At 31.0% G+C, this 27,775-nt stretch overlaps 1 protein-coding gene across 1 annotated transcript in view; it reads right to left on the bottom strand.

Moving 5' to 3' along the window:
* Window positions 1–9,877: 9,877 nt before the first annotated feature.
* The window catches only part of PROS1 (protein S), a 96,171-nt gene continuing 78,273 nt past the window's right edge, over window positions 9,878–27,775 (bottom strand). Inside the window, exons 10-15 of the mRNA XM_031958866.1 lie at window positions 24,428–24,617; window positions 21,957–22,124; window positions 20,552–20,720; window positions 18,394–18,542; window positions 13,839–14,064; window positions 9,878–10,454 (exon numbers count right to left, since the gene is read on the bottom strand). Of these exons, the coding sequence (XP_031814726.1) occupies window positions 10,294–10,454; window positions 13,839–14,064; window positions 18,394–18,542; window positions 20,552–20,720; window positions 21,957–22,124; window positions 24,428–24,617 (1,063 nt within the window). The 3' untranslated portion in view covers window positions 9,878–10,293. The remainder of the gene's footprint in view (window positions 10,455–13,838; window positions 14,065–18,393; window positions 18,543–20,551; window positions 20,721–21,956; window positions 22,125–24,427; window positions 24,618–27,775) is intronic.

Below are 27,775 nucleotides of genomic sequence, written 5' to 3' on the forward strand. Positions count from 1 at the left end.
ACTGGCCATTTATATTTACTCTCCTTTGGCATTACCCTGTGCCTAGCCCACTCAGCACTGCGTAGGTGGATCCGCAGAAAGGAGACACTGGAGTAAGTGCTGCATCCTAAGAAAAAATCTAACACCTGTAAGACACAACCTTCTGCCTCAGAAGCCAAGCCCCTTCTACCTCCTGGGTCCACCCTACCAGCTGACATGGCATACAAGGCAATTTTCAAAAGGAAAGTCTTTAACAGATAAGCAAGAATTATAAATTAAGTAAAGAATTAGTTTTTTAATATTGAATGGAAGCAGGAAATTGATTTTACATAGACCTTTCTTTCTGCCTGAGAAACATAAAATTCATCACAGATAATAAAGGCCAGAAGGAAATATATGATCGAGCAGTCTGTTTGTCTTCTTTCCACTCTTTCTGCCACTCCTTTCTTTTCCCTCCTCTTTCTCCCTTCTTTCTTCCTCTCCCCCAAGCTCCTTTCTTAACCTTTCTGTCTCCCTTTGCCTTGAAAACATCATGTTGCTACTGCCTGAAACTGCCCAGCAGAAGCAGGAGTAGCTATGCAAGAACCAATTACAAAAGTTTCTGAATAATATTAGAGGAGGATTTCTGATTTTCTTAAGTTTCTTACAGGGTCTTAGACTTATCCTATTTACATTTGGGGTTCACTGGGATCAAGAGACATAGGCAAAGTCATCTTCATGGTAAACACAATACAATATTAATAATATTTCCCATAGTTAGATTTTCTGGAGAATATTTATTTCTCCACTATATATCCACACTCTCTGATGTTGAAAATTCTATGATTCAAATATAATTCTCAAAGCAGTAAATCCATTAAGACAAATTAAGTGGTCTACTTAATGAACTAATTAAAATAAGCCATGGTTCATGTATTCAGGGCCTAGAAAAAAAGGGGTCAAGCCCATGACTAGTGGAAAATTTTGAAATTAAGCAAGAATTGGAAGTATTAAAAAAAATCAAAAAACTAAATAACTCTAGGAAAAGTTAAAAGGGAAGAATTCAAGCAGAATAAAAAGATTTTTAAATGAAACAACAAAAATTTAATCACTATAGATAATACAAAAGAAAATTTCTAAAATGCATAACAACAAACAATGATAAAATAAATTGTGTGATATGCTGAACAACTGGAAATATAGGCTCAAACAATCCAATGAATTTTTTAAACTATTGGGAAAAAACCACAGACCCAGAAGAGAGACTCTCAGAACTCAAGATTACTTACATCCCAGTAAAGTTAGAAAAACAAAAGACTCTTGATATTATATTTCAAGATATTTTTTCAAGGAAACATCCTATTAATTGGCAAAAACAAATAAACAATTAAGACAAATTGAAAAGAATCCACAGGACCACCATGAGGAAAAACACAAGATTTAAAACACCTAGATACCTCGTATTAAAAATTTAGAGTTATAATGATAAGCAAAAAAATACTTCAGGCTTTCACCAGACGTAAAGATCACTTTCTAAAAAACAGTAGAATGCTTCTAGGATTTTCAAGATAAATATGGAAGAATCACAGAAACTGGAATAAAACAATTTCTATATTAAGTTGCATGAGTCATGAGACCAACATTATCCAGAAAAACTCTTGTTTTCCTATGTAGAAAAAAATATGGACATTGGGAAACAAATGAACTGAAATATTTACAGAAAAAATATTTATTTCAAGGAAGTCTTTAAACATCAAGAAATTGCTAAATTTAAAAAACCCTAAATTCATTGGGTTTGCTAATTCATTAATGATTTTAAAAAGCAATCTAATCACCTAAAAAAGTCAGGAAGGTATTTCAGGGGAAAAAAAAAAAACCACAGGAAAAAGCAGAAGGAGAATGAAGAATAATTGGTATAACATGAAAATGAAGCTTCTACCTTTTGAAGGACAAGTCTGATTTAAAGTTACTTATCTGATTATTAGTATATGGGGAAGAAACTTTGCTTAAATTGCATCTGTTAAGATTGAATTAATGATAGAAACAATAAGAACTTAAAACATTTATGTTTCCTTCATATGAAGGACTAAAGAAAACCACATATAAAAAATATAATACTAAATGTTAATATACCCAAATGTCCAATAATACCCCAAAGAGTAACAAATTGAATTAAAAATTCAAATTCAACGATAAGGTGACCAGAGGAAAAACACTAAATCTATCATTATTTGTAAGTATTATTAAAATGAAAGATTAAAAGAAATAGCTAATTATTTGAAAATAACTTCTAGGAAAACTGAAAAGTAGTCTGGCAGGATTTAGGTGTAGACTAACATCTCATACCATATACTACAACAAATTTGAAATGGATATGTTATTTATATAACAGAGATGACTATATATAAAATTATTAGAAGAAAAGTAGATCATGTGTCCTTCATGACTACAAGTGATCAACTTAATTAAATAAGGAATTACAAAAGACAAAATAGATCATTTTGATTATCTGAAATTGAAAATCTCTTGCACGAACAAAAGTAAAACATAAGAAGGGAAATCGTCAACTGGGAAAAAATGTTATCAAATATCTCTGATAATGGTATGATATTCAATATATAATGGCAGCTAAAATAAGTGTGTAAAACCAAATGCCATTTCCCAATAGAGAAATCATTTAAAAAACTGAACAATTCTCAAAAAAATTGCAAACTATAACTATATGAAAGAATGAACCACATTATTAGTGGAAAATGTTTATCATAATAACTGAGGTTTCATATTGTAGTTAGCAAGTTGACAAAGACAATAAAACATAGGAATAGTCAACATTGAAGGAGTGGCAGATATGGTTGTGGATTTTTTCAAAAAATCTGGAAAGCAATTTGGATTTATGCAAAAAAAAAAAAAGAGCAAAATGTCTGAAATTTTGAACCAGAGATTCCACTGCTAGAAGGTAATTGATAAAAAGAAAGGTTTTATACATATATATATATATATATATATATATATATATATCACAATATATTTACATTAACAATTTGAAGGATAATAAAGAGCTGGAAACAGAGTGCATGTTCATCAGTTGGGAAATAGTGAAACAAATTGGGTACATGAACGTACAATATTGCCATTCTATTAGAAAAGAGAAGATTGCTAAATATAGAGAAACACAGAAAGGCTTATATGAACTGATGCAAAGTGAAATAATCAGAGCTAAGAAAATTATATATGCAAACACTACACAGGACAGTATAAGTGGAAAGTACCATTATTCTATCACCATGCTAAAGTATACATAGGGCCTTTCTTCCTATCTATATTGACTTGAGAGTATATAAGCCAACAGTGGGATCCCTGTTTAAAAGAATAGGAAGAGTTTAGTAATTTTATTTTATGATTCCAAATATTTTTTCCAGAATGGTTGGGAAAATTTTTAACCCCAGTAGCATTGTATTAATGTGCTTTCTTCTTACAACTACTCCAACATTGATGATTTATCTTTTTTATCATCTTTCTGTAATTGCTGGATGTGAATTTAAAACATCACTTATTTTTCTTTGCATTTCTTTTATTAGTGATTTTGAGGTGTCTTTTATATAGTTTCTGAGAGTTAGCAGTACTTCTTTTGAAAATGATTCATATCATTCCACCACTAATCCACTAGGGAATTGCTTATCTATTCTGTGTTTTAAATACACACACACATGTATATATATATATATATATATATATATACACACATGTGCATATATCAGTTTTTATTAGCAATATTTGATGCACTTTCTTCCCAGATAAGTTTCCCCTCTTATCTAGTTACGTTAATTTTTTTGCAAGAGTTTGCTATTTTTATGTATTCAAAATTATCTAGTTATTTTTTGTTTTATGATCTCTATCACTTTTAGGTTAAGAATTTATTATTTCACTAACTTTGGCAATAAGAGTTGATAAAGAGATTAAAGGAATTAGAATAGGTAATGAGGAAACCAAATTATCACTTTTTGCTGATGATATAATGATATACTTAGAGAACCCCAGAGATTCTACTAAAAAGCTATTAGAAATAATCCACACCTTTAGCAAAATTTCAGGATACAAATTGAACATACATAAGTCATCAGCATTCTTATATATCACTAACAAACTCGAACAATCAGCGTTACAAAGAGAAATTACATTTAAAGTAACTAACGATAGTATAAAATATTTAGGAATCTATCTGCCAAGGGAAAATAAGAAATTATATGAGCAATACTACAAAACACTTTCCACACAAATTAAGTCTAATCTAACCAACTGGAAAAATATTAAATGTTCTTGGATAGGGTGAGCAAATATAATAAAGATGACATTACTATCTAAACTAATCTATTTATTTAGCGCTATACCAATCAGACTCCCAAAAAAACTATTTTAATGACTTAGAAAAAATAACAACAAAGTTCATATGGAAAAACAAAAGGTCAAGAATTTCAAAGGAATTAATGAAAAAAAAAATCAAATGAAGGTGGCCTAGCTGTACCAGATCTAAAATTATATTATACTGCAGCAGTTACCAAAACCATTTGGTATTGGCTAAGAAATAGACTAGTTGATCACTGGAATAGGTTAGGTTCAAAGAACAATAACTTTAATAATCTAGTGTTTGACAAACCCAAAGATCACGGTTTTTGGGATAAGAACTCACTGTTTGACAAAAATTGCTGGAAAAATTGGAAATTATTATGGCAGAAACTAGGCATTGATCCATACTTAACACCACACATCAAGATAAGGTCAAAATGGGTTCATGACCTAGGTATAAAAAATGAGATTATATCTATTTATTTAGTGCTATAGCAATCAGACTCCCAAGAAAATATTTTAAGGATTTAGAAAAAAAATAACAACAAAATTCATATGAAAGAACAAAAGGTCGAGAATCTCAAGGGAATTAATGAAAAAAAATCAAATGAAAGTGGCCTAGCTATACCTGATCTAAAACTATACTATACTTTGCAGTGACCAAAACTATTTGGTATTGGCTAAGAAATAGATTAGCTGATCAGTGGAATAGGTTAAGTTCATATGACAAAATAGTCAACTATAACAATCTAGTGTTTGACAAACCCAAAGATCCTTACTTTTGGGATAAGAATTCATTTGACATAAAATGCTGGGAAAACTGGAAATTAGTATGGCAGAAATTATGCATGGACTCACACTTAACACCATATACCAAGATAAGATCAAAATGGGTCCATGATTTAGGAATAAAGAACGAGATTATAAATAAATTAGAGGAACATAGGATAGTTTACTTCTCAGACTTGTGGAGGAGGAAGAAATTTGTGACCAAAAATGAACTAGAGATCATTATTAATCACAAAATAGAAAATTTTGATTATATCAAATTAAAAAGCCTTTGTCCAAAGAAAACTAATGCAAACAAGATTAGAAGGGAAGCAAAAAACTGGGAAAACCTTTTTTACAGTTAAAGGTTCTGATAAAGGCCTCATTTCCAAAATATAGAGAGAATTGACTAATTTATAAAAAATCAAGCCATTCTCCAATTGATAAATGGTCAAAGGATACAAACAGACAATTTTCAGATGATGAAATTGAAACTATTTCCATTCATATGAAAGAGTGTTCCAAATCACTATTGATCAGAGAAATGGAAATTAAACTCTGAGATACCACTACACACCTGTCAAATTGGCTAAGATGACAGGAAAAAATAATGATGAATGTTGGAGGGGATGTGGGAAAACTGGGACCCTGTTGCATTGTTGGTGGAGTTTTGAACAAATCCAACCATTCGGGAGAGCAATCTGGAATTGTGCCCCAAAAGTTATCAAACTGTGCATACCCTTTGAGCCAGCAGTGCTACTACTGGGCTTATACCCCAAAGAGATACTAAAGAAGGGAAAGGGACCTGTATGTGCCAAAATGTTTGTGGCAGCCCCGTTTGTAGTTTCTAGAAACTGGAAAATGATTGGATGCCCATCAATTGGAGAATGGTTGGGTAAATTGTGGTATATGAATGGAATATTATTGTTCTGTAAGAAATAACCAGCAGGATGAATACAGAGAGGCTTGGAGAGACTTACATGAAGTGATGGTAAGTGAAATGAGCAGAACCAGATCATTATATACTTCAGCAACGATACTGTATAAGGATGTTTTCTGATGGAAGTGGATTAATTTGACAAAATGAAGATCTAACCCAGTTTCAATTGCTCAATGATGGACAGAAGCAGCTACACCCAGCGAAAGAACTCTGGGAGATGACTATGAACTACTACATAGAATTCCCAATCCCTCTACCTTTGTCCACCTGCATTTTTGATTCACAGGCTAATGGTACACTATTTCAAAATCTGATTCTTTTTGAACAGCAGAATAACTGTTTGGACATGTATACTAATATTGTATTTAATTTATACTGAACATATTTAACATGTATTGGTCAACCTGCCATCTAGGGGAGGGGGTTGGGGGAAAGGAGGGGAAAATTGGAACAAAAGGTTTGGCAATTGTCAATGTTGTAAAATCACCCATGCATATAACTTATAAGTAAAAAGCTATAATAAATTTAAAAAAAGAATTCATTATTTCCCTTAGTTGTAAAAAGCACCATCTTCTAGTATCCTTTGTTTTTTTGTAATCTTTTTATATTTACTTTTTGCATATATTTAAAACTTACTGTAGCATGTAGTATAAGATGTTATTCTAAATCTTTTTTTTTCTGCAGTACTCCATTTTCAATTTTTCTAAAAGCGCTTATAAACAAGGACACCATTCTCAAGTAAGTTACAGTTTGAGTTTTGTCAAATACTGAGCTGCTAAAGTCTATTATCTCTTGTCTAGTCTGATTTATTTTTTTAAATCAGTACCAAATAGCTTGGATTATTGCTTTTCAGTATAATTTGACATTAGGAAATGCTTTATATTCTTGATTCTTTTTTTTTCTCATTATTCCCCTTGAAATTCTAGATCTTTGGTTCTCAAAAATGAACTTTTGTTATTTAAATTCAAATAAAAGTATCCCCTTGGTAGTTTGATTGGAATAATACGAAATCTGTGAATTAATTCGAATAGCACTGACTTTTTTTTTTAATATTTCTACAGCCAAAACACAAGTAATGAATATCCCTTTTAATTATTTCCCTTCCTCTCATTCACTAAAGAATGTTTAGTTTAAAGGAAGTAATTTGTGACCAAAGAAGAACTAGAGATCATTGTTGATCGCAAAATAGATAATTTTGATTATATTAAGTTAAAAAGTTTTGTACAAACAAAACTAATGCAGAGAAGATTAGAAGAGAAGCAATAAATTTGGAAAATATTTTTACATTCAAAGATTCTGATAAAGGCCTCATTTCTAAAATATATAGAGAATTGATTCAAATTTATAATAAATCCAGTCATTTTCCAATTGATAAATGGTCAAAGTATATGAACAGACAATTTTCAGATGAAGAAATTGAAACTATTTGTAATCATATGAAAAGGTGCTCCAAATCACTATTGATTAGAGAAATGCAAATTAAGACAACTCTGAGATACCACTGCACACTTCTCAGATTGGTTAAGATGATAGGAAAAGATAATGACAAATGTTGGAGATGTGGGAAAACTGGAACACTGATCATTTTTGGTGGAATTGTGAACAGATCCAACCATTCTGAAGAGCAATTTGGAACTATGCTCAAAATGTTATCAAACTGGGTATACTCTTTGATCCAGCAAGTGTTTCTACTGGAATTATATGCCAAAGAGATCTTAAAGGAGGTAAAGGGATCCACATTTGCAAAAATGTTTGTGGCAGCCCTCTTTGTAGTGACAAGAAACTGGCAACTGAATGGATGCTCATCAATTGGAGAATGGTTGAATAAATTATGCTATATGAATGTTATGAAATATTATTGTTCTGTAAGAAATGAGCAGCAGGATGATTTCAGAGAGGCCTGGAGAGACTTAGATGAACTGATGCTAGATGAAATGAGCAGAACCAGGAGATCATTATACACAGCAACAACAAGACTATACAATGATAATGAGGTGATTCAAACCAATTCTACTTGTTCAGTGATGAAGAGAGGCATGGGAGAGAGAGAGAGAACCAGAGAGAGCCAGAGAGAGAACCATGGGAACTGAGTGTGGACCAAAACATAGCATTTTCACTCTCTCTGTTATATATATATATATATCATTATCTTGCTGCATAAGAAAAATCAGATCAAGAAGGAAGGAAAAAAACTGAGAAAGAAAACAAAATGCAAGCAAACAACAGAGAGAGTTGGATTTAACACATATTTGAACATATTTAACATGCATTAGACTACCTGCCATCTAGCAGAGGTGGGGGGAGAAGGAGGGGAAAATTTGGAACAGAAGATTTTGCAAGGGTCATATGTTTTGTAAATAAAAAGCTTTAATTAAAAAAAGAATGTTTAGTTTTTAAAAAAGAATGTATAGTAACTATATTTTCACAAGAGAACTGTAGATTGGGAGGTTTAGTCACATTTTGGTAGTAATTTTGTATGAAACTTCTATTTCTATTGTTTCATCTTTTTTGTTTCACTATAAAATTGTTGACAATTATTGCATATTTATTACGTATTCTGATACTTTAATGATGTTCTTAACAATCCCAATTATTTTCTAAGTCAACATCAGTCATATCAACAGCAAACATGGGTAATCTTGTTACCTTTTTTGGCCAATTTTAACTTTAACTTTTTCCTTCTTGTCTTACTGTTTGGACAGAGCATCCACATGTAAGGATACCTCAAGTGTAGACAGAGACCACATGTGCTAAGAGGAAAGGGAAGAAGAATAAATGGTAGCATTCCTGAACTGGAACTGCTAGTTTGGGTCCTTACTGGAGGATCAATGACCTCACGGGGGTGATACCTTGACTTTTGAATGAATTGAGTTTAAATGAGGCAGAGCTACACAAAATCAACAGCTTCTCTCTTTTCCTCCAGAGTCAACAGTCCAGTGGCAAGACAAGAATCCAAGACTGAAGACAACTAGCAGCTTTTAAGTCAGGAAAGAAAAGTAAAAGTTTGGTGGGCCAGTGGATTGCAAGAGACTTTGGTGACAAGTGGTATAGCCAGGTGGTATAGTTAAAACTTGGCCTGAAATTAGGAAGAACTTACCTTCCTGAGTTCAAATCTGAACTTAGACATGTACTTTGCTGTGTGACCCTAGACAAATCACTTTCTCTTGCTCACCTTAGTTCCTCAAGTATAAAATGAGCTGAAGAAGGAAATTGCAAACCATTGCAGTATCTCCTCAAAGAATATCCTCAATGGGATTGTGAAAAATGGGATATGATTGAAATGAATGAAAAACTTGTGTCTCACTGACTTATCATATCTTATGAGCTAGACTCTATTTTTTTTTTATTTAATAGCCTTTTATTTACAGGATATATACATGGGTAACTTTACAGCATTAACAATTGCCAAACCTCTTGTTCCAATTTTTCACCTCTTACCCCCCCCCCCTCCCCTAAATGGCAGGATGACCAGTAGATGTTAAATATATTAAAATATAACTTAGATACATAATAAGTATACATGACCAAAACATTATTTTGCTGTACAAAAAGAATCAGACTCTGAATTATTGTACAATTAGCTTGTGAAGGAAATCAAAAATGCAGGTGTGCATAAATATAGAGATTGGGAATTCAATGTAATGGTTTTTAGTCATCTCCCAGAGTTCTTTTTCTGGGTATAGCTAGTTCAGTTCATTACTGCTCCATTAGAAATGATTTGGTTGATCTCGTTGCTGAGGATGGCCTGATCCATCAGAACTGGTCATCATCTAGTATTGTTGTTGAAGTATATAATGATCTCCTGGTCCTGAGCTAGGCTCTATTTTGAAAACAGTAGGGAAATAAGTATGTGTGACTACAGTCATGTTTCAGTGCTATTGTTCACTTTATTTCTTTTTTATATATAACATGAAAAAGGAAACATTTTCCTCTCATGTGGAAAACCCAAATACTCCAGCACAAAAACTAATGAAAACAAAATTAAATCGACTTTTTTTTAAATAGAAAAGTGAAAGACCAAATATAAAAAATTAAAGTTAAAAAAATCTTTACATTTCATTATTTTATGTTCTTAATGTCAACAGAGGCAATTTTTTAAAAAAAGTTATTTGAACCACAAAAGTACTTTTTTCTGTAAAAAGTGTTTTTCCTACCCAAAGAGGGTCAAAGTGTTTTGAAAATAATCCCTTCCCCCAGCTCATTGCAAATAATAATGTTCAGCTTTCTTTGCAACTTGAGTCACAGAGAGGAAAAAGAAATCATATCTTATAGAGGAAACACTTTTAGAAAGTGTTTGGAATTTTTAAAACTGTTGGACATGAATGAGATCTGATATCATTCTGTTTGAAGACTGCTTCATCCAAATCCAACTCTTTGCCATTAATTTTCACATCCATGCATCCATTGTAAAAGATATTCACCGGTGTAGCATTGACAGGAACATCTGTACAAAAAAAATATTGGACTTGTAATATTCTATTAAATTTCCAGATTAGTAAAAACATTCTAACTTTCCATTTCCAAATCACTTGCTTAACCTCAAGGAAAAATCAGCAATTCGGCATAAAATATATTTATTAATTACATTTATAAACATTATCTTCTCCATCCATATATATCAGAATAATCTGACAAATTCAAAGTAGAAAATGCAACACATGTTTCTCTGGGACTTTTTTCCTAGCTAATTAAATTCTATAGAAGTAGAGTAGTCAAACAATGAAATACTTTCTTTACTTTGAAAAACAAAATGTGGAAGCTTTTTAAAATATCTGGAAATCACTGTTCTTATACTTGGTTAGGGTTGGAGAAGGAAAACAGATTTGCCAAGTTCCTTGAAGCTATATTTTCTTGCTGATCAAATATACATTAAAAATTTGGTTGCTAATCTATCATATTCTTAAAGATAAGCAGTTGTTTTATTCTGCAATTAGTCTTAGGACTAATTTAAAGAGTTTTTTCTCAATCTTCTCCCCTTTTTTTTTCAGTTTCATCAATAAATTATGTATTTAAATGATATTCATGGCTCCCTCAGAGTTCACTTATTCTTTTTAAATACTCTCCAACGACTTTCTCTTTTGACGCACTATGTCATTATCACAGTGAGAATATCTTTTGTTTCTCTTCACATTTTTCACCTTCTTCATATTCTGTTTCTGAAATGAACTTATCTGTACCTACAAAGCGTACTGCCAAGTATAATGTAGCTAACATCCAGTTCTGATTCTCTATACATGAGGATCTTGTAATAATAATAAGACTGAAACATGTGTGAGTAGTTCTGATGCTGGTTTAGCAGAGTGGGCAATTTAGTGTTTTTTCTGCAATAGAAGGCCAAAGGTTATGTTTAAAAATTCAAAGCAATTCTAAAATTAATAATCTCAAGTTTAAATATCAATAACAGAATTATTACTTTTATTTATCTTAACATTTAAATTATTACTGTTTATTTTATTATATTTGTATAATTATAATTCATTAACATATAAATAATTTAATAATATAATTTCTATTATATTTTAATAACAATATATAATATTTTATAAATTTAAAAATTGTAATAATTTTATTATAATAATTTATAATAAACTTATAATAAAAATAAACTTATAATTTATTATAATTATAATATCGAATTTAGTCTCCTGACTCAATCCAATTATTTTTTCAAAGCATTATGTTATAACAACTAACTTTTCATTATACCACTAGCCTATAAATCAACTCATATAACAAGTTTACCTTTTTCTCCTCTACTTTTTAATATCTCTTGTTTTGTGCTTTTTTTAGGTGTCATTATTTGTTGGCTTTCTAATTTTAAAAAAATAAATTTTTCTTTCTTTTTCTATTTTTAAAAAATACACTCAGGATTAAATTTTCTCCCCTGAGGAGTGCTTTAGCTACATTCCTAAAATTTAGGTATATTGTTTCATTATTATAATTTTGTTTTACAAAATTTTTAATTGTTTCTGTGATTCAGTGGAATCTATGGCCCACTTGTTATTCAGTATTTTGCTGTTAAGTCTCTCTTTGGATTAAAAATTATAACCAATTACAAATATTCTACCTCTCTAAAAGTCTTCATTATATTAAATGAAATAGTTTCATTTAATCATCTACACATAAACGAAATATACTTCCTACTACAAAATGTATGATCTAAAATTTATATCTTTTTCCAAAAAGAAAAAAGTTTATTATAGAATAATTCATTAATTAACTTGCAAAATATTAATATTAATTTACATCTAAACAAAGTACATCATATATGTGAAAACAAAAAAATTCTTTTTTTTCAATTAATCAAATACTGTGAAACATGCTTATTTTTCATGAGATTATGGACACTAAAATAACCAGACTGATTTTGTCTTTTTTAATTGATCCTATTTATTGTTAATTTATTTTGTTCTATTAAATAAGCCATAATTCTTTGTTTCTGAGCTTAATTCAGAAATTTCACTGGCCTGTAATGAGTTTAAAAGTCTAGTTCCCTTGTTATTCACTTCCCCATTCTTCAGTCAAGGAAATCTGTTACCTTTGAAGCAGACAAATAAACACCAGCAAATCTGCCCTACTGTCTTTACACCAAAAAGCTAATTCTTCAGGGATGTCTGGTTTGTTATCCAAAATAGTCTGGTTTGCTATCTCAGTCCTTATAGATGTAATTGGTATCAATCTACATTTCTTAGTCATAGCAAGAAAGGATGGAGTTGTTAGACTCCACTCTCAATTTCCATCCAAATATATTTTCTTCTGTCTATAATGCTAGCCTTCCTATTTTTTGTATTCCTCAAAACTATAAAAGAGAGTTGTTTCCCTCATTTTGAGTTTTAATTTTGCTGGAGAAATTGAGATCATATTTACTAGTAAATTTTTGCTTTACTAATAAATTGATCATGCTTGAAACTCCATGCCTTAGTCTACCTTAATTTTAAAATTTATAATGAGTATCAGGTCAACCTCCCCAAAAAAGTTATCAAATATTAGTTTACATCTAAAGAAAATGAATCATACCTACAAAAAGGAAAAAAAATGAAAGTTCTTTTTATATAGCTTAATTGAAATTGTTTTGTCATTAGTCTCCATGAAATCATGAAACAAATACACTGAAAAATCTACCAGTTGCATATTGATAGCAAGGTAAGATAAAGGTATAATAGAATTTTGCCTTTTCTCATCCTTACAGCTCTCTGCTACAACAATATATTGAAAATAATATCAAATTTTACCAAAATTTCACATAAATAAATCCAACCTTATTTAAGTATTGTGTGGATATGATGAAAAGATTAAATCTGGCAAGAGCATGATTAGATGAATTTGTAATTCATTAAGTGTCCAAAAAAAACCCACAAAAAAGTAGGGCTAAACTATTTGAGATATTTAAAATATAAAATTTATAATTTTACATTGATACAGCAAAATTTGAAGAATTGTAACATGACAAGGGGAAATGGACTTTTTTCATGTGACTCCATTGAGTAGAAATAATATTAATGGATCAAAGAGAGAAAGATTTGACATAAGGAAAAACTTCCTTAAGTTGAAACCTCTTCAAAATAAAATGAGTTTCCTCTAGAGGTAGTGAGCTCCCCATTAACAGGAGACTTCAAATAAAAGTTGTATATATTTATATTTGTGTGGAGAAGGCAAACTTATATATAAGCTTACTTTTGACCTTAAGGACAGGGCCTTTGTCATTCAATTAGAATGACTGACATGAATGAATGAATGACAAAACCATCTAATCATATTATCAACTAGTTCACATTTCTCAGTCTCATACTTCTAGAGTCCCTGGGACTATAAGATTTTAAAGAGATACCTGGAAGTCCACCCAAATAGGTAGCTATTTTCCCCAACATTGCTTTGTCCAAGATGGCAAGTTTTGTTTTCAGATCTTCATGGTAAATAGTTTCTCCTTGAAAACTGTTTGTCAATTCCAGCAATCCCCTGCTGACTCTGAGTTCCACTTTGGAATTTTCATGGGTACACAATTTCTCAACCTCCATCCGAGATACAATGGTATTTTCAATAGTTACTAGAACATCCTGAGAGGCAAGGTGAACACTTGTAAGCAAATATTAATAATAAATTCATTTAGATTAAATATTTAAAATGTTATTATATTTCTAACAGGGAGATATATGTGTATGAATATATGTGTATATATATATATATATATATGTGTGTGTGTGTGTGTATATATGTGTGTGTGTGTGTGTGTGTGTGTGTGTATGGGTGTGGGTGTGGGTGTGGATGTTTGTGTGTGTATCAGACACCTTAAAGAGAAAATTTCCTCATGACAGTGATAAAATGTGTTAACAACAAAATGCTTTAGAAATCAATCTACAATGATTTCCAAAAACTCAATAAGTCAATAATTTGTATCTACTAGTTCATTGCAACTCAACAAAATGTTCAAGATACATAGGTAGTGATAGACATAAAAATCAAAATATCATAGTCCTGACCTAGAAGGTATTTTAAATACATTGAGGGTTAAGCAAAGGAATAAAATACTAGATTGAATGTTAGAAGGGCAACTAAGAACCCCCCACAAAAAGCTCTAAGAGGGAAGCATCAGTTTTCAGTTGTGAAAATCAAGGAATTCTTCAGACTAGATGTAGTTAGACTTTGCAAGAAAAAAATAAGCATTTCAATAAGCAGAGATTATAATAGTTGTGTTCTAGGTTACATATTTGAGGCTTAAGTGACAATAGAAAAAAGTGAAACTAAAGTCAGAACAAGGGAAAGATACTCTGCTAGTTTCTTTTTTGGCCTCCAAATGAATACTAACTATCTTCAAGATAACATTATTGGCAAAGGCCTGAATATGTGGAATGCTTGCTTAAAAAACCTTTATATTTAGTTATATCTTTAATAACAAACATACATTTTAAAAGCATACTTCTTTTTTGATCCTTTTAAATATTTTTATCCATAATAAAACATATAGACATATATCCTCCTTCTAGTTAACAATACAGAACTTTTAATCAATATTTTTTTTGTTTCAACAGTTACCCTTGAAAAACCTTGTGTTCCAAAATTTTATCCTTCCCTTCCCCCACCCTCTCCCCAAAGACAATAAATAATTCTATATATGTTAAACATGTACAGTTCTTATATGTGTGTGTGTGTGTTTGTGTGTGTATTTCCACAATTATCATGCTGCATAAGAAAAATCAGAACAAAAGACCATTGGAATTAGCCTGAATTATCTCATTATTCAAAAGAATTGATCATCCTATAATCTTATTGCTAGTTCATTGCAATTTTTTTTGCCTGAATTGTATTTTTTTTGCCTGAAATTGTATTTTGCCTGAAAATTGTCTGTTCATATCCTTTGACCACTTATCAATGTATTCTTATAAATTTGACTCAATTTTCCTTAGGCCTTTATTAGAATCCTTGGATGTAAAGAATTTTTTCTTTCTGCTTCCCTTCTAATCTTGTCTATATTGATTTTGTTTGTACAAAACCTTTTCAATTTAATATAATCAAAATTACCCATTTTGTATTTCATTCTGTTTTTTTTCAATTCTTCTTTGACTTTCCTTCTTCACAGATCTGAGAGATAGACTATCTTTTGTTCTTCTAATTTACTTATCATATCACTCTTTATGTCTAAATCATGAACCCACTTTGAATCTTATCTTGGTATGTTAGAAGTTGATCAATATAAAGGCATGGTTCTTACAAACCAGTGGTTCTATGCTAGAATAAATATCTAATTTTTTCAATTTAAAATTCATTTCCAATACCAAATCATAATTAGTAGTCTATGTCACTGGTTCTTTGAGGAAATATTTTTAAGAAAATTAGTCAATGTGAAACATATTTTGGCACAAGGAGACATTGGCTTATATTTTATGTGTATAGATCTCACATATACAGAAAAATGATAAGACAAAGACATATTAAAAAGTTGTAATTAATATTAGAAATAACATGGGAAAGATATGCATTTGCCCTTGTTCAAATATAAAAACTGCTTTAAGTTTGTTGAGTGTATATAAATAATTTGTGAAAGAAAAATATAGTCTGAATATATTTATCAGTTTTGTTCAAAGAAATAAAGGATCTTTAGTAAATGGATAAAGTTGTTATTGCTTCATCACAATCCTTTTCTTTTTAGCAATACACATTTTTCTTTCTAAGGCTTTCTAATTTGCAGTACTTTCTGAAAGCTTTTAAAAAACATTTTGAACATCTCCTAAGTCAATTTCTCCATGAACATCTACTTTAACATGCCTTCTGCTGTAAGTATCTACTATGCACAAAGCTCAGAGTGAAATGTTAGAGAGGCAGTCTGATATGATTTTAATCTCTACATAACCCAAACATCCTTCCACTGAAACTGCTAGCAAGTGGCCAAAGAATTGTTTTAATTATCTCTTTTTCTCATCCTCTTCCCTTACCTCATGAGATGTAAAAGTATCAAAATCCGGATAGTAAGAAGGAAAGAGAAGGAAAAAACTTCATAAAACTAAATAGGCAGGCTTGGAATCATTAGGAAGAAGTTAAATAGATTAATTTTATTCTCAGTCTAGTGTTTCAAAGAAACTGCATAGAGCACCATGACAAATGTTGGTCCAGGAAATTGTTGAGTATTTAATCTTGGATATTTAAGCAAAAAATTCCAGTTTCATTCCTATTCTCTCTAGACCCTGATACCTTGCACTAGTCTACCTTTCAGAATTACTCAGATAAAATGGAGGCTAATTTATCCACCTAAATATGTCAGTTGAATATCAGTTCATATTTTTATATCTCAGGCAAATGATAACATAAAAATGGAGACATTATATATTTTTAAAATCAATTCATCTTTTAAACAGAACAAGCTATACATAAGACATAAGTACATGAATTAACAAGTCCAAAAAACTACAATTGCTTTACTTCTTCCTTTTCCTCCCCCGAAATTCCCTCTTAAAGCATAAAAACCAGGTTATCATAACATTGAGGCCAGAATGCCTCTTATAGTTTAGCAATGGCAAGTCTAAGTAAAATTAATTAATAAACCAAATAGATGCCTGTGACTGTGCTGAGTCTTAGAGATATGAAGACAAAAATGAAATTGCTTGTTTTCACACTGTTTACATTCTATCAGGAAAGGCAACATGTGAAAAGAATATACAAAATATAAACAAAATAAACACAAGGTAATTTTGTCAGGCAATATTGTGTAGTGGATTAAGAAGTAATCCATTTCTTATAATTAAGATTATTATAATAATCATATAATAATTCTAAGAATTATTGAATCATGAAATTAGAATCATGAATTCTAATTTATGATCATGAATCATGAAAAAACAAGTTTATGTTTTTCCTTTGACACATGACAACTGAGTAACTGTACACAAGTCCCTTAAACTCTTAGGGTTCCCCAACAACTTTATGAGGCAGTTTCTTATACCAATGAAATCCCAGCGTTGATTCATTCCCCCCCCCCAAAAAAAATGCTGTTTAGGTTCCTGTGTTTGATTCCCCATTTCTATCTGGGAATAAGAGGATCCTGGATGCTAATTTTTCAATGGAACAGAATGTTAGTCTCTTGAGTATCTTATGGCCAGAAGAGAAGATGATGTATTTACATCCCCACCAGCTTGCTATTACATTTTAATAGGAAATGACAAAAATATGACTCCACTCACTCTATCTCTATTAAGTCTCCCTCCTGATCACACAGCATTTCAAGTTTCATAATTTAAATGGACAGAAATAAGGTAGATGTGGAGAATCAATCTGTATAAGGCCAAATTTCTAGTTTATGGCTTGCTTTAATAGAGTGGAACCAGATCTTCATTCCAAATGTCTTCCCTGTGAATACTTCTTGAAGCTTAAGCACTCATTATAGTCCCTTGGAAATAAGAAATAAGTAATAAGTAATTATGATAAGTATGCTATTAATGACCAGTAGGAAGCATTTGTGTATTTGAGTTAAGTATTGCTAAAGAGATAAGAATGGCTGCTTTGATTAAATTTCCTTTGCCCTCCCAGTGTTTTGATGAAGCATAGTTTATGTTTGTTTTTTTGCTTATTTGTTTTTTTATTTTTTTAATTATAGCTTTTTATTTACAAAACATATGCATAGGTAATTTTTTCAACATTGACTCTTGCAAAATCTTCTGTTCCAATTTTTCCCCTTCTTCCCCCTACCTCCTCCCCTAGATGGAAGGTAGTCCAATACATGTTAAATATGTTAAAGTATATGATAAATCCAATATGTGTATACATATTTATACAGTTATCTTGTTGCACAAGAAAAATCGGATCTCAAAAGATAAAAACCTGAGAAGGAAAACAAAAATGCAAGCAAACAATAACAGAAAGAGTGGAACAGCACTGTTTATTTAGAATAAAATTACCTGGAATTCTGAGGAGCTGGAGTCTACCAAGGACAATGCAAGAGGAACCGTATCCCCGGATACCAAGGCAAACATGACACCAGTGCCTGCAGATGGCCGGATGGCCAAGGTCACATTTATCTGCCAGCCTTCAGCACTGACCACATTATCTGATCCAAAGGAAGCAAAAGGAGAGAAAGAGAGAGAGAAAGAGACAGACAGACAGACAGACAGAGGGAGAGAGAGAGAGAGAGAGAGAGAGAGAGAGAGAGAGAGAGAGAAACAGGCATGAAGACATTATTGAGACATTTTCCAAAAAATTAAATGACTTGGAAATTGAATAAAAGTATGTTTGTTACCCTAAACCTGTTTTACTCCCATCTTTGTATAACTTTGTATAAGTGAAAGAGTTTGCTTTTAACAAATCTAGTGATCAAAAGATTCCTGAGTTCCCCCAAAGGAAAACAATTAGAAAAACCCAAAGTGCAAAAATACAAAGCAAGTCTGATATTTTAGTTTATTTTTAGTTCTTTTTTTGTTGTGGTGGTTGTTTTTCACTTCCAACAATAGCATTAGCTTTTCTTTACTGACTTTTAATAGCTAAATGCTTTGCACACCGATTATGATGCAAGAGATTCTGACCCATTTTATAGGCTGCTGTCAGGAAAAAGTTGTTTACTATTCCATATTTCTTTTTTTCTGATTAAGAATAAAATAAAGCTGTGGTTTCTGAGCCTTCCAGGGGAAAGAACAAAGCGAGGTATGATGGTGGAATATAGGATATGGAGGGGTGACAATAACTTAATAGAGAAATGTTCTAAACGTACTATTCTGTTTTATAATTAGCACAATTTCATGCATCAGAAGCAAAGACAGTCTTCAAGGTGAAATAAATTCAATTCAAGTAGTATTTATTAAACACCAATTCTATTCAAGGCTTTGTGTCAGATACTGAAATTATAGAGAGAAATTAAGATCTTTATTCTCATGAAGCAGAACAGACAACTATATTAAAGTTAACAAAAAGATGAAATATAGACAATGTTGTCAATGAATGATTATAGCAAAAGCATACATTTTTTTTTAAAGCATATAGTCTTCCTTTTTGCCACGGTCATTTTATTAGACCATTTTACTTAATTATTTATGGAGTTATTCTCCATCAGTGAGAAAGGAATGAGGAAGACAAAGGTTGAGTGTTTGTTATTCAAAAAAGTATAAAAATATTTTAAAGAATATGTAAATAAATAAGAAAAGAAATTACATGTAAAGAATATCTTAGAAAGAATTCTGGATTTGGAGTAAGAGAACCAAAGTTCAAATTCTAATGCTGCCTCTTACTGTGTGACCTTAAACAAGTCACTTCTTTTCTCTGTTCTTCAGTTTTGTCACTGAAACTGGGAGGTTTGGAAAAGACCATGGAGTTCTTAAACATTTTTGGCACCATGGAAAAGGCTCTAGGTTCCTCAGAATGATATTTTAGATACATAAAATAAAATATGTAATTATAAAGGAAAGCAATTATGATGAAATAGAAGTAATTTTCCCCTCGCTCCAAAATATATAACCACAAATTCATTGGGAGAGGGCTCATGGACTCCATATCAAGAGCCATAGGATTAAACAATTACTAAGACACTTTTCAATTCTATATCTTATGATCCTATCACTCTGTATATGAATAAAATTTTCCTCCTTAAATATTAGTACTTCAAAAAAAATCTCAGACTTCATTAGTGTGAATCCTAAGCCTTCTTTTACCTTAGTAGATGATTTCATGAGTTTTTGGACCAAAAATCTTTATTATTTGGTGGCATCTTTTAATGATACCTCTCCATCTTGCATTCCATTAACATAATCTCAGATAACAACCCAAGTTTGCTTCTACACCATTGTAAATCATTAGATTAAGACTAAGTATTTTTAAACTTCAAAAAAGTTACTTCATAAATAGTTCTCTAATCTCAAAGTAGGAATATACTAGAATTCTGCTACAAAGCTGATCTATTAACTAGGAATTTTTAAATATAAATATAAGAATATATGATTATAGTTTTTAGGTGATTTGGTATCAGTTATTAAAAGAAGGTAAATTACAAAGATATATGTAGCATCAATAATAGAGCTTTAAATGCACAAAGTTCTCTAACTCTTTAACTCAAGAAAGAGAATAACTTACTATAGTCAATGTCAAATTGGGCAACTCCAGAACCAGGATAGTAGGAACCTTTTTCCACAGAGGCCAAACAATGTTTATTTTGTTTTTCTTGAATAATTTCTTTTACTTCTGAAGCTCCTTGATTCATCAAGTTCCATCCACGAATACATCCATCTAGGCGAGGGTTAATCTACATAAAAGTTGGCACAATGAGTTAATTTTTCAACACTTCTAAGGTGAACAAAGTAAGCAAAATACTAACAAAGATGATGATGTTTTAAAATGTCCACAACTAGTGATATCTTTATGAAACATATTCCTCTTTCCCTGATGGATTCAGAAAGGATTATACATTGGCTGAACTGAAACTGGTTTCAATTCATGGAGCTTTTAAAAAGCTAAATCTTAAGATGAAGTCAACAAAGTTCTAGAGTTGGAAACAGTTTAGATAGGATACAACAGTAGGTTAGGATGTAATTTGGTTGAAGGAATGGATTTTTTTTCTTTCACACCCCCCTCCCCCACAATCTGCAAGAACAATGTAGCTATTCTCCCAGACATCTATCCATATATTGTAAAGTCAAATTAAGAGAGTTTAAAGCATATTGATAAAAAGACACATATTTCTGACATACAAATACATAAATTACAAATACAAAAAATCACTCAAGATAGTTCCAAATCTAAGAAAACAATAAGAAAGGACTAATTTGCTGGACTATTTATCATAGGATTCAGAGGCAGCTTTATTGATTATAAATGCAGCACTTTTTCACAAAATAGTAATGACTCTCCTTAGAAAACTGCAGTTTATATTAGCTCAAATTAAAATGTCTACAAATAAAGAAAATGTTCATTCTCCCCTCCTAGTTCTGATCTTGATTTTTCCAAACTTCAAAACCACCCGTCAGTTGCTAGGTCTCATTCATTCGTTTTCACCAGTGCCTGGAGCCTTCTTGCCCTGATATATAAAAATACACTTAGGGCCTTCTCACCCATCCATATCAATCTGCCAGGCCAGCCAGCCCTTTCTCCTGGAGATCAATTTTCTCTAGAGCCTTCCTCCCATTCTATACAGTTCATCTAACTTCCACACTTTGTCTTTTTTCTAGGTTTTAGTTCCATTTTGCATGATGTCTTTCTCCATTATAATGAAAACTCTTTGAAGGCATAACTGTCTTTTTCCTTGTATTTGTATCTTCAGTACTTAGCGCTGTATCTGCATATAATACTAGTGAGCATTAATAAATTAATGCTTGTATTATTTCTTCCTAAACTATGTTTTAAAGACATATTATGATACTGATTTTTCTGCAAGTATTTCATAAACTATTATTGCTGATATTTAAATACTTTTGAAACAATTAAAGGACTAAAAGTATCTGAGAGGTAAGAGGTACTAAATGTTATGATGTTGAATTATTACCAGTTTTATAAGACCATTTTCCATCATCCGAGGTAATCCCGCGAAGTATACTTTAGTTTCCAAAAAACCATTGTTAGATTTGAAAAGACGTCCAGGGCTGTTTATATTCATAACTGCTTCTTTGGCTATTTTAACACTTATGCTATTTTCTAATTCTTCAACAGACACCTAGAATCAAACATTTTGAAATGTTGGGTTTAATAAATTAAATTACTCTAAGGGCAGACAACAAAACAAGTTAAAGCAATAGCATTTGATCACAAATCCAAAGCAATGAGTAAAAAGATAGATTAAAAACACCAGTCTGCATAGAATATATTTTAAAATCCCAGTGTCCTACAAAGTATGGTATAAACAAAATGAAACAGATTATATTGCAGAATGGGTAAATTATATTTTTAGTTATTGTTTACATATGTCTTTGGGGCTTTTGAAGGAATAGGACAATTATAAATTATAAAATACTTATAAGTGAATTAAGAATAAAATTTTAAAGCAAGTAAAGGAGAATTGGCACTTCAAAAGCCCTATTACATAGAATATATGTAATATGCACATATAAAAATACATAAATATGTATATATGTGCTGCTTTTTTTCACTTCTAGGAAATTCAAGTTATAACAACAAAAAAATCTGAAAGCTAATTATCTTTAAAATGATTTTGTTTTTAATTAGGTTTCTTTCGATTATTTTTGATAACAAGATATTAAACATTTGTCCAATTAGTGACTTAAGAATAAAATTTTAGAGTAAAGCAGAATTGACATTCAAAAGTCCTGCCTATTATACAGAATATATATTTACATATGTGTATAATACATATTTTTCCATTTCCAGGAAATCTAAAGAAATTCAAATTACAACATATCAAAAACCTGAAAGCTAATTTTCTTTATAAGGATTTCATTTTTAATTAGGTTCTTTCAAATATTTTTAAACTTTTGTTCAAAAGTTGCTTTTCTATCAAGAAAATTGAGGAAAAATTATCTATGCAAATTAATTACAAGGAATTTATTATTGTTTCATGTAAAAATTATATAATTAATATCAAAACCTTTCTTATATTGTAAGTAAAGTGGCTGATTTTTATGTATGCTATTTTAATGATCACCTCTTATTCTACATCACAAAATTATTCCAAATAATTGATTTTAAATTGAATTTCTTTCATTTAAAATGCTTTTGTGAACTTTAAAATATATATCAAGTTTCTTGATTAAAGCATACTCTGTAACATAATTAATATTAATGTTTTTAAATTAATTCATGAACTACTCTTTTGGAGTACATATATAAAATGATTGTTTTATTTGATATATCTTTCTATCCCAAAGAAGTTCTTATGAAACATTCTATACCATAATTTACTAAGCTGCCAAATTCATAAATCAGTAATATATTACAATATAATACTAGTCAAAAAATTTGAAAGACACTACGAATCAAAAGTTATGTATAAATTACTAAAAAGCTTAATGTAAACAAAATGGGTGCAAACACATTCAGAATCTATCATACTTAAAAGTTTCTGAACTACTTCTTGCCATGTGCTTTTTAACACTCAATCTATTAGAAAATAGTATTTAACCCCAGAAACAGATTCCTCTAAAAGTGGAAAATATCATTTCATTTTCACAGGATGACAGTAGCAGGAAGTATAAGAAAAAATACAGTATTGTATATTATTCCACATCATTCAGTATTATGTCCCTGATAAGGGCCAAGTCTTGAGAGATTGTAATAAATATCTTCTATAATCTTGATTTCACAGATTTAGAGAGAAACTCTGAATACTTCTAACATTCTTTACCATCACTTTTCCTTTCAAACCTGAGTATAATTATCTGTAATATGGGGCTAATAATATATGTACTGCATTTGTCAATATGTTTTATAACAATTTGCAACCCTTTAAGTGCTATAGAAAGGTAAGTTAGTATTATCTCCTGATTCTTGACCCAAACTTTTCCTATTAATTCAATTCCACAAGCATTTATTATGTGTCTACTATGTGCAAAGTGCTATTCTAGGTTCTATGACATCATTCCTTAAAATTAGATAGTATTCTGTAATATAAATAATTGAGATATCCAGTGTGGTGAAAGCTAGATTAATTGGAACAATAGATCAACTGATATGAATTAGTACAAAAATCTGATTAAATAAATAGTTATATATAGGAGGTCTATTATGTCTTATTTATTTATTTATTAAGGTCAGTATTTGCATTTATAACATAAGATAAACTTGAATTAACATCAATGCTGATATTTAATAAATTTACATTTACTGTTGCTCCTCGTGAACTAAACTATCCATAGAGTTTCCTGGCTAAAATACTAGAGTAGTTTGCCATTTCCTTCTTCAGAAGTTCATTTAGTTTCTACTAAGATCAATCATCACTGAATTTTATAGGAGCAGACTAAAAGTTTACAGGCAAAATGTGAGATTGGTAATCTTAAAACTTACAATGTTCCATACACCATCATTAATAATTTTGCCACCACTTGTGACTTTAGTCCCATGTTCATTTTTGAACTGAATTTCAATCCTCCCATCACGAAGGGCAAGCAGGAACCATGCTGAGTGATCAAGGGATTCTGCATAGAGTATAACACCTTCTGAGTCATAGGTCCTAAAATCAAATTCAGCTGAAAATCTATAGCAAAATGAGAGATATTATTCAACATGTGAAATTTTGGAAGGTTTAATAACTCTTAATGACACTGTCAAAGATTCTCTGGTTCAAAAGAGCAACTAATTATCTGGTTCTTTTGAATTAATCAAATAGTCAGAAGTAGGTCTTTAGGTAGATTCTCTTTTGATATATCTCGTCACATACAAATTATTTTGATTGCTTTCTTGATTACAGATGCATTTCCAAATCAACAAATGCCTAATAAAGCTTTTGTCTTGCTTTTATCTCTGTATCTATAGAACCCCACTTCTTCCAACTTTCAGCTTTTGCAAATCTCATTTGAAATATGAGGATTTTTAAAGGTAATTTGTCTAACTTGCATTGCTTGCAATCATCTAGTTTAAAAAGACAAAAACAAAAACCCAGCAACTTCTGAAGTTCATTAAAGTTTAAATATTCATTTACTCATCATTTTAATAGATTTTGACAAGAAACAGCATTGAAATAATAAAACATTTAAAAGGGAAAAAAATAAATGCCTACTACAATGTCTGTCATATCAATCAATATTGATTGAGTAAGCATTTACTATGCTCCAGGTACTGAAAGAGCTTTAGGGAAAAACCATATAATTCTGGATGATGAATACAAGAGGCCTCAAAGAAGTGGTCAGACAAGCAGGAACAACTCCTATTCACGAAGTTTACATTCCAATGGCAGAGTACATATAAATACATATAAAGTATATATAAAATTACATACAGAATAAATATAAGATGAATAAACATGAGTGTCATTACAAAGTATATATACATACATACATGCAGATAGATAGATAGTTCTGGAGTGTGGATGTTAGCAATGAAGATTAAGTTGTATGTTAAACAAAAAGAGGGAATTTGTGAAGTGGTAATAAGGAGGAAGTGTATTTAATGCATATAATATGGCCAGTACAAATCCAGATGGAGCAATGAGCATGAGGAATAAAGAGAAATTCAATTTGACTGGGTCACAGAATGCAGGAAGGAGAGAGAATTATGTCTAATAAGTCTAGAAAGATAGGTTAGGGACAACTTGTGTACAACTTTAAAACCTTAACAAAGGACTTTTGTTTTGTCCTAGAGACAAAAGGAAGCCACTGAATTTAATTAATAAAAAAATCACAGGATCAGATCTCAGCTTAAAGAAAATTTCTTTGGCAGAAGCATATAAAATGAATTGGAATGAAAAGACATTTGAAGCAATTAAAAGACTATCAGAATAATCTGTGCAAGAAATGATGGGGATCCAAATCAAGATGGTAACTGTGCAAATAGAGACAGCAGGTCATATAGGAAAGATGTTGTAAAGAAAGAAACACCAAAATTTTCCAATTAATTGAAGATGTAAGACTGGAAGGATGATGGTACCTTCAACATAAATAGGAGAGTTTAGAAAAGAGAAGGGTGTAAGGGGAAAGATAATGAGTTTAGTTTTAGACATGTTGAGTTTAAGATGTCCCCTAAATGTCCCCTGGACACACAATTTGAAATGTGCAATAGAAAATTGGTGATGTGGGATTAAAAGGGAGATACTGGGCCTAAATATATAGATGTGGGAGTCATCTGCATAGAGATAATTCTAACTCTTTAGAGTTTATGAGGTCACCAAAAAGAAGCAAGGAGAGAAGAACAAGGAGAAATCCACATAATTCTGGATGATGAATCAGTAGAAAAGATCTCAAAGGAGTGGTCATACAAGTAGGAAGCAAACCAAAAGAGAGTAGTATCATGAAAGCAGAGAGGAAAGAGTATCCAGGAGGTTGGGGTGGTCAACAATATTAAATGTAACAGATAGGTTGAGTTCTAGGACTGAAAAAAAAAAACTCCATTGAATTAAGCAATTAAGAGATCATTGGTAACTTAGCAGAAAGCAATTTCAATTGAATGATGAGGTCAGAAGCCACATCACATTACATTTCTGTGATAATAATCTTTAATTTAGGTCTTCTTTGTAGTGTCTTATTTGTATATCTTAGAATCAGCAAACATCCACGACATTGCATTTCTCCATTGTCCTCTGAACGATGGTCACTTTTAATTCTTGGAAAACCATAATGATCCATAACTTTAAAATATAAAACAATATCAGTAAAATATTGTTGGTATTTAAATGAGGCCTTTATTTAAAAAAGATATTTGGAGTTGTGTCTTCCATATAAAATAATACAACTGTTCTAAAGTCAGAGAAAGAATGAAAACATATTTCTTTCCATAATTCTTTGGTAAGATGCTTATAACTGTGTAAAGGTTATGCTAACCATACACTAAAAGATTTTTAAGGACTTGATAATGATAAGGGCTTAAATCAGGAAAGAACTTAAGCATCATGTGGCCTTTTTGGACAGTTTCATTTTCTCTGAAATATGATCCAAGATTAAGAAATAATTCTCAATATGTATTTGTATTTAAGGGACCCATGCTAATCTTGCAAATTTCTCTACTCTAATGGCACTATAGAATCAAGGTCTAAAAGCTTTTCTGGAGACATTCTCTGGCTTTGTTTCCTTATTCTACAGTATAATAAGATGATGGTATTCCTTTAGGGAATTCTGGTCACTAAAGAGAGATATTCTAAGGCCCCTGTGATTCTTTTGTTATTAACTCTGATACATTCTTACCATAAAAATGACATTCTTGAAGAGGACAGCCACAACTCCGTGAAAAAGTATACCCACTGACCCCAAAAGCAGTCATTAAGGGCCCACCATAAAGACATTCCAATGATATTTCTGAAGCAGAAAAAACCTGAACACATTATTAAGAGCATTGAAGTAAGAAGAAAGATGTTGCTACTTGGTATACTTTTCAACATTAAAACCATGCAGAAATAGTTTCTTTTGTGTTCCCCCCCACCCCAGACAATTGGGGTTAAGTGACTTGCTCAGGCTCACACAGTTAAGAAGTGTTAAGTATCTGAGGCCAGGTTTGAAATCAGGTTCTCCTGCCTTCAGGGGTGGTGCTCTACCTACTGCTCCACCTAGTTGCCCAAAAATAGTCGTTGTGTGTGTGTTTTTTTTTTTTTTAAGTTCAAAAGTGTCCAGCTTTGCAAGTGGCAAGTAGTAAAGTGAACAGCTAACCACATGTATTATCACCTAGTTTATTACAATAACCTTCCAAATGTCCTCCTTGCCTTGAGTC

Source organism: Sarcophilus harrisii, chromosome 3, assembly GCF_902635505.1.
Source record: "Sarcophilus harrisii chromosome 3, mSarHar1.11, whole genome shotgun sequence".
NCBI classification, from domain to species: domain Eukaryota; kingdom Metazoa; phylum Chordata; class Mammalia; order Dasyuromorphia; family Dasyuridae; genus Sarcophilus; species Sarcophilus harrisii.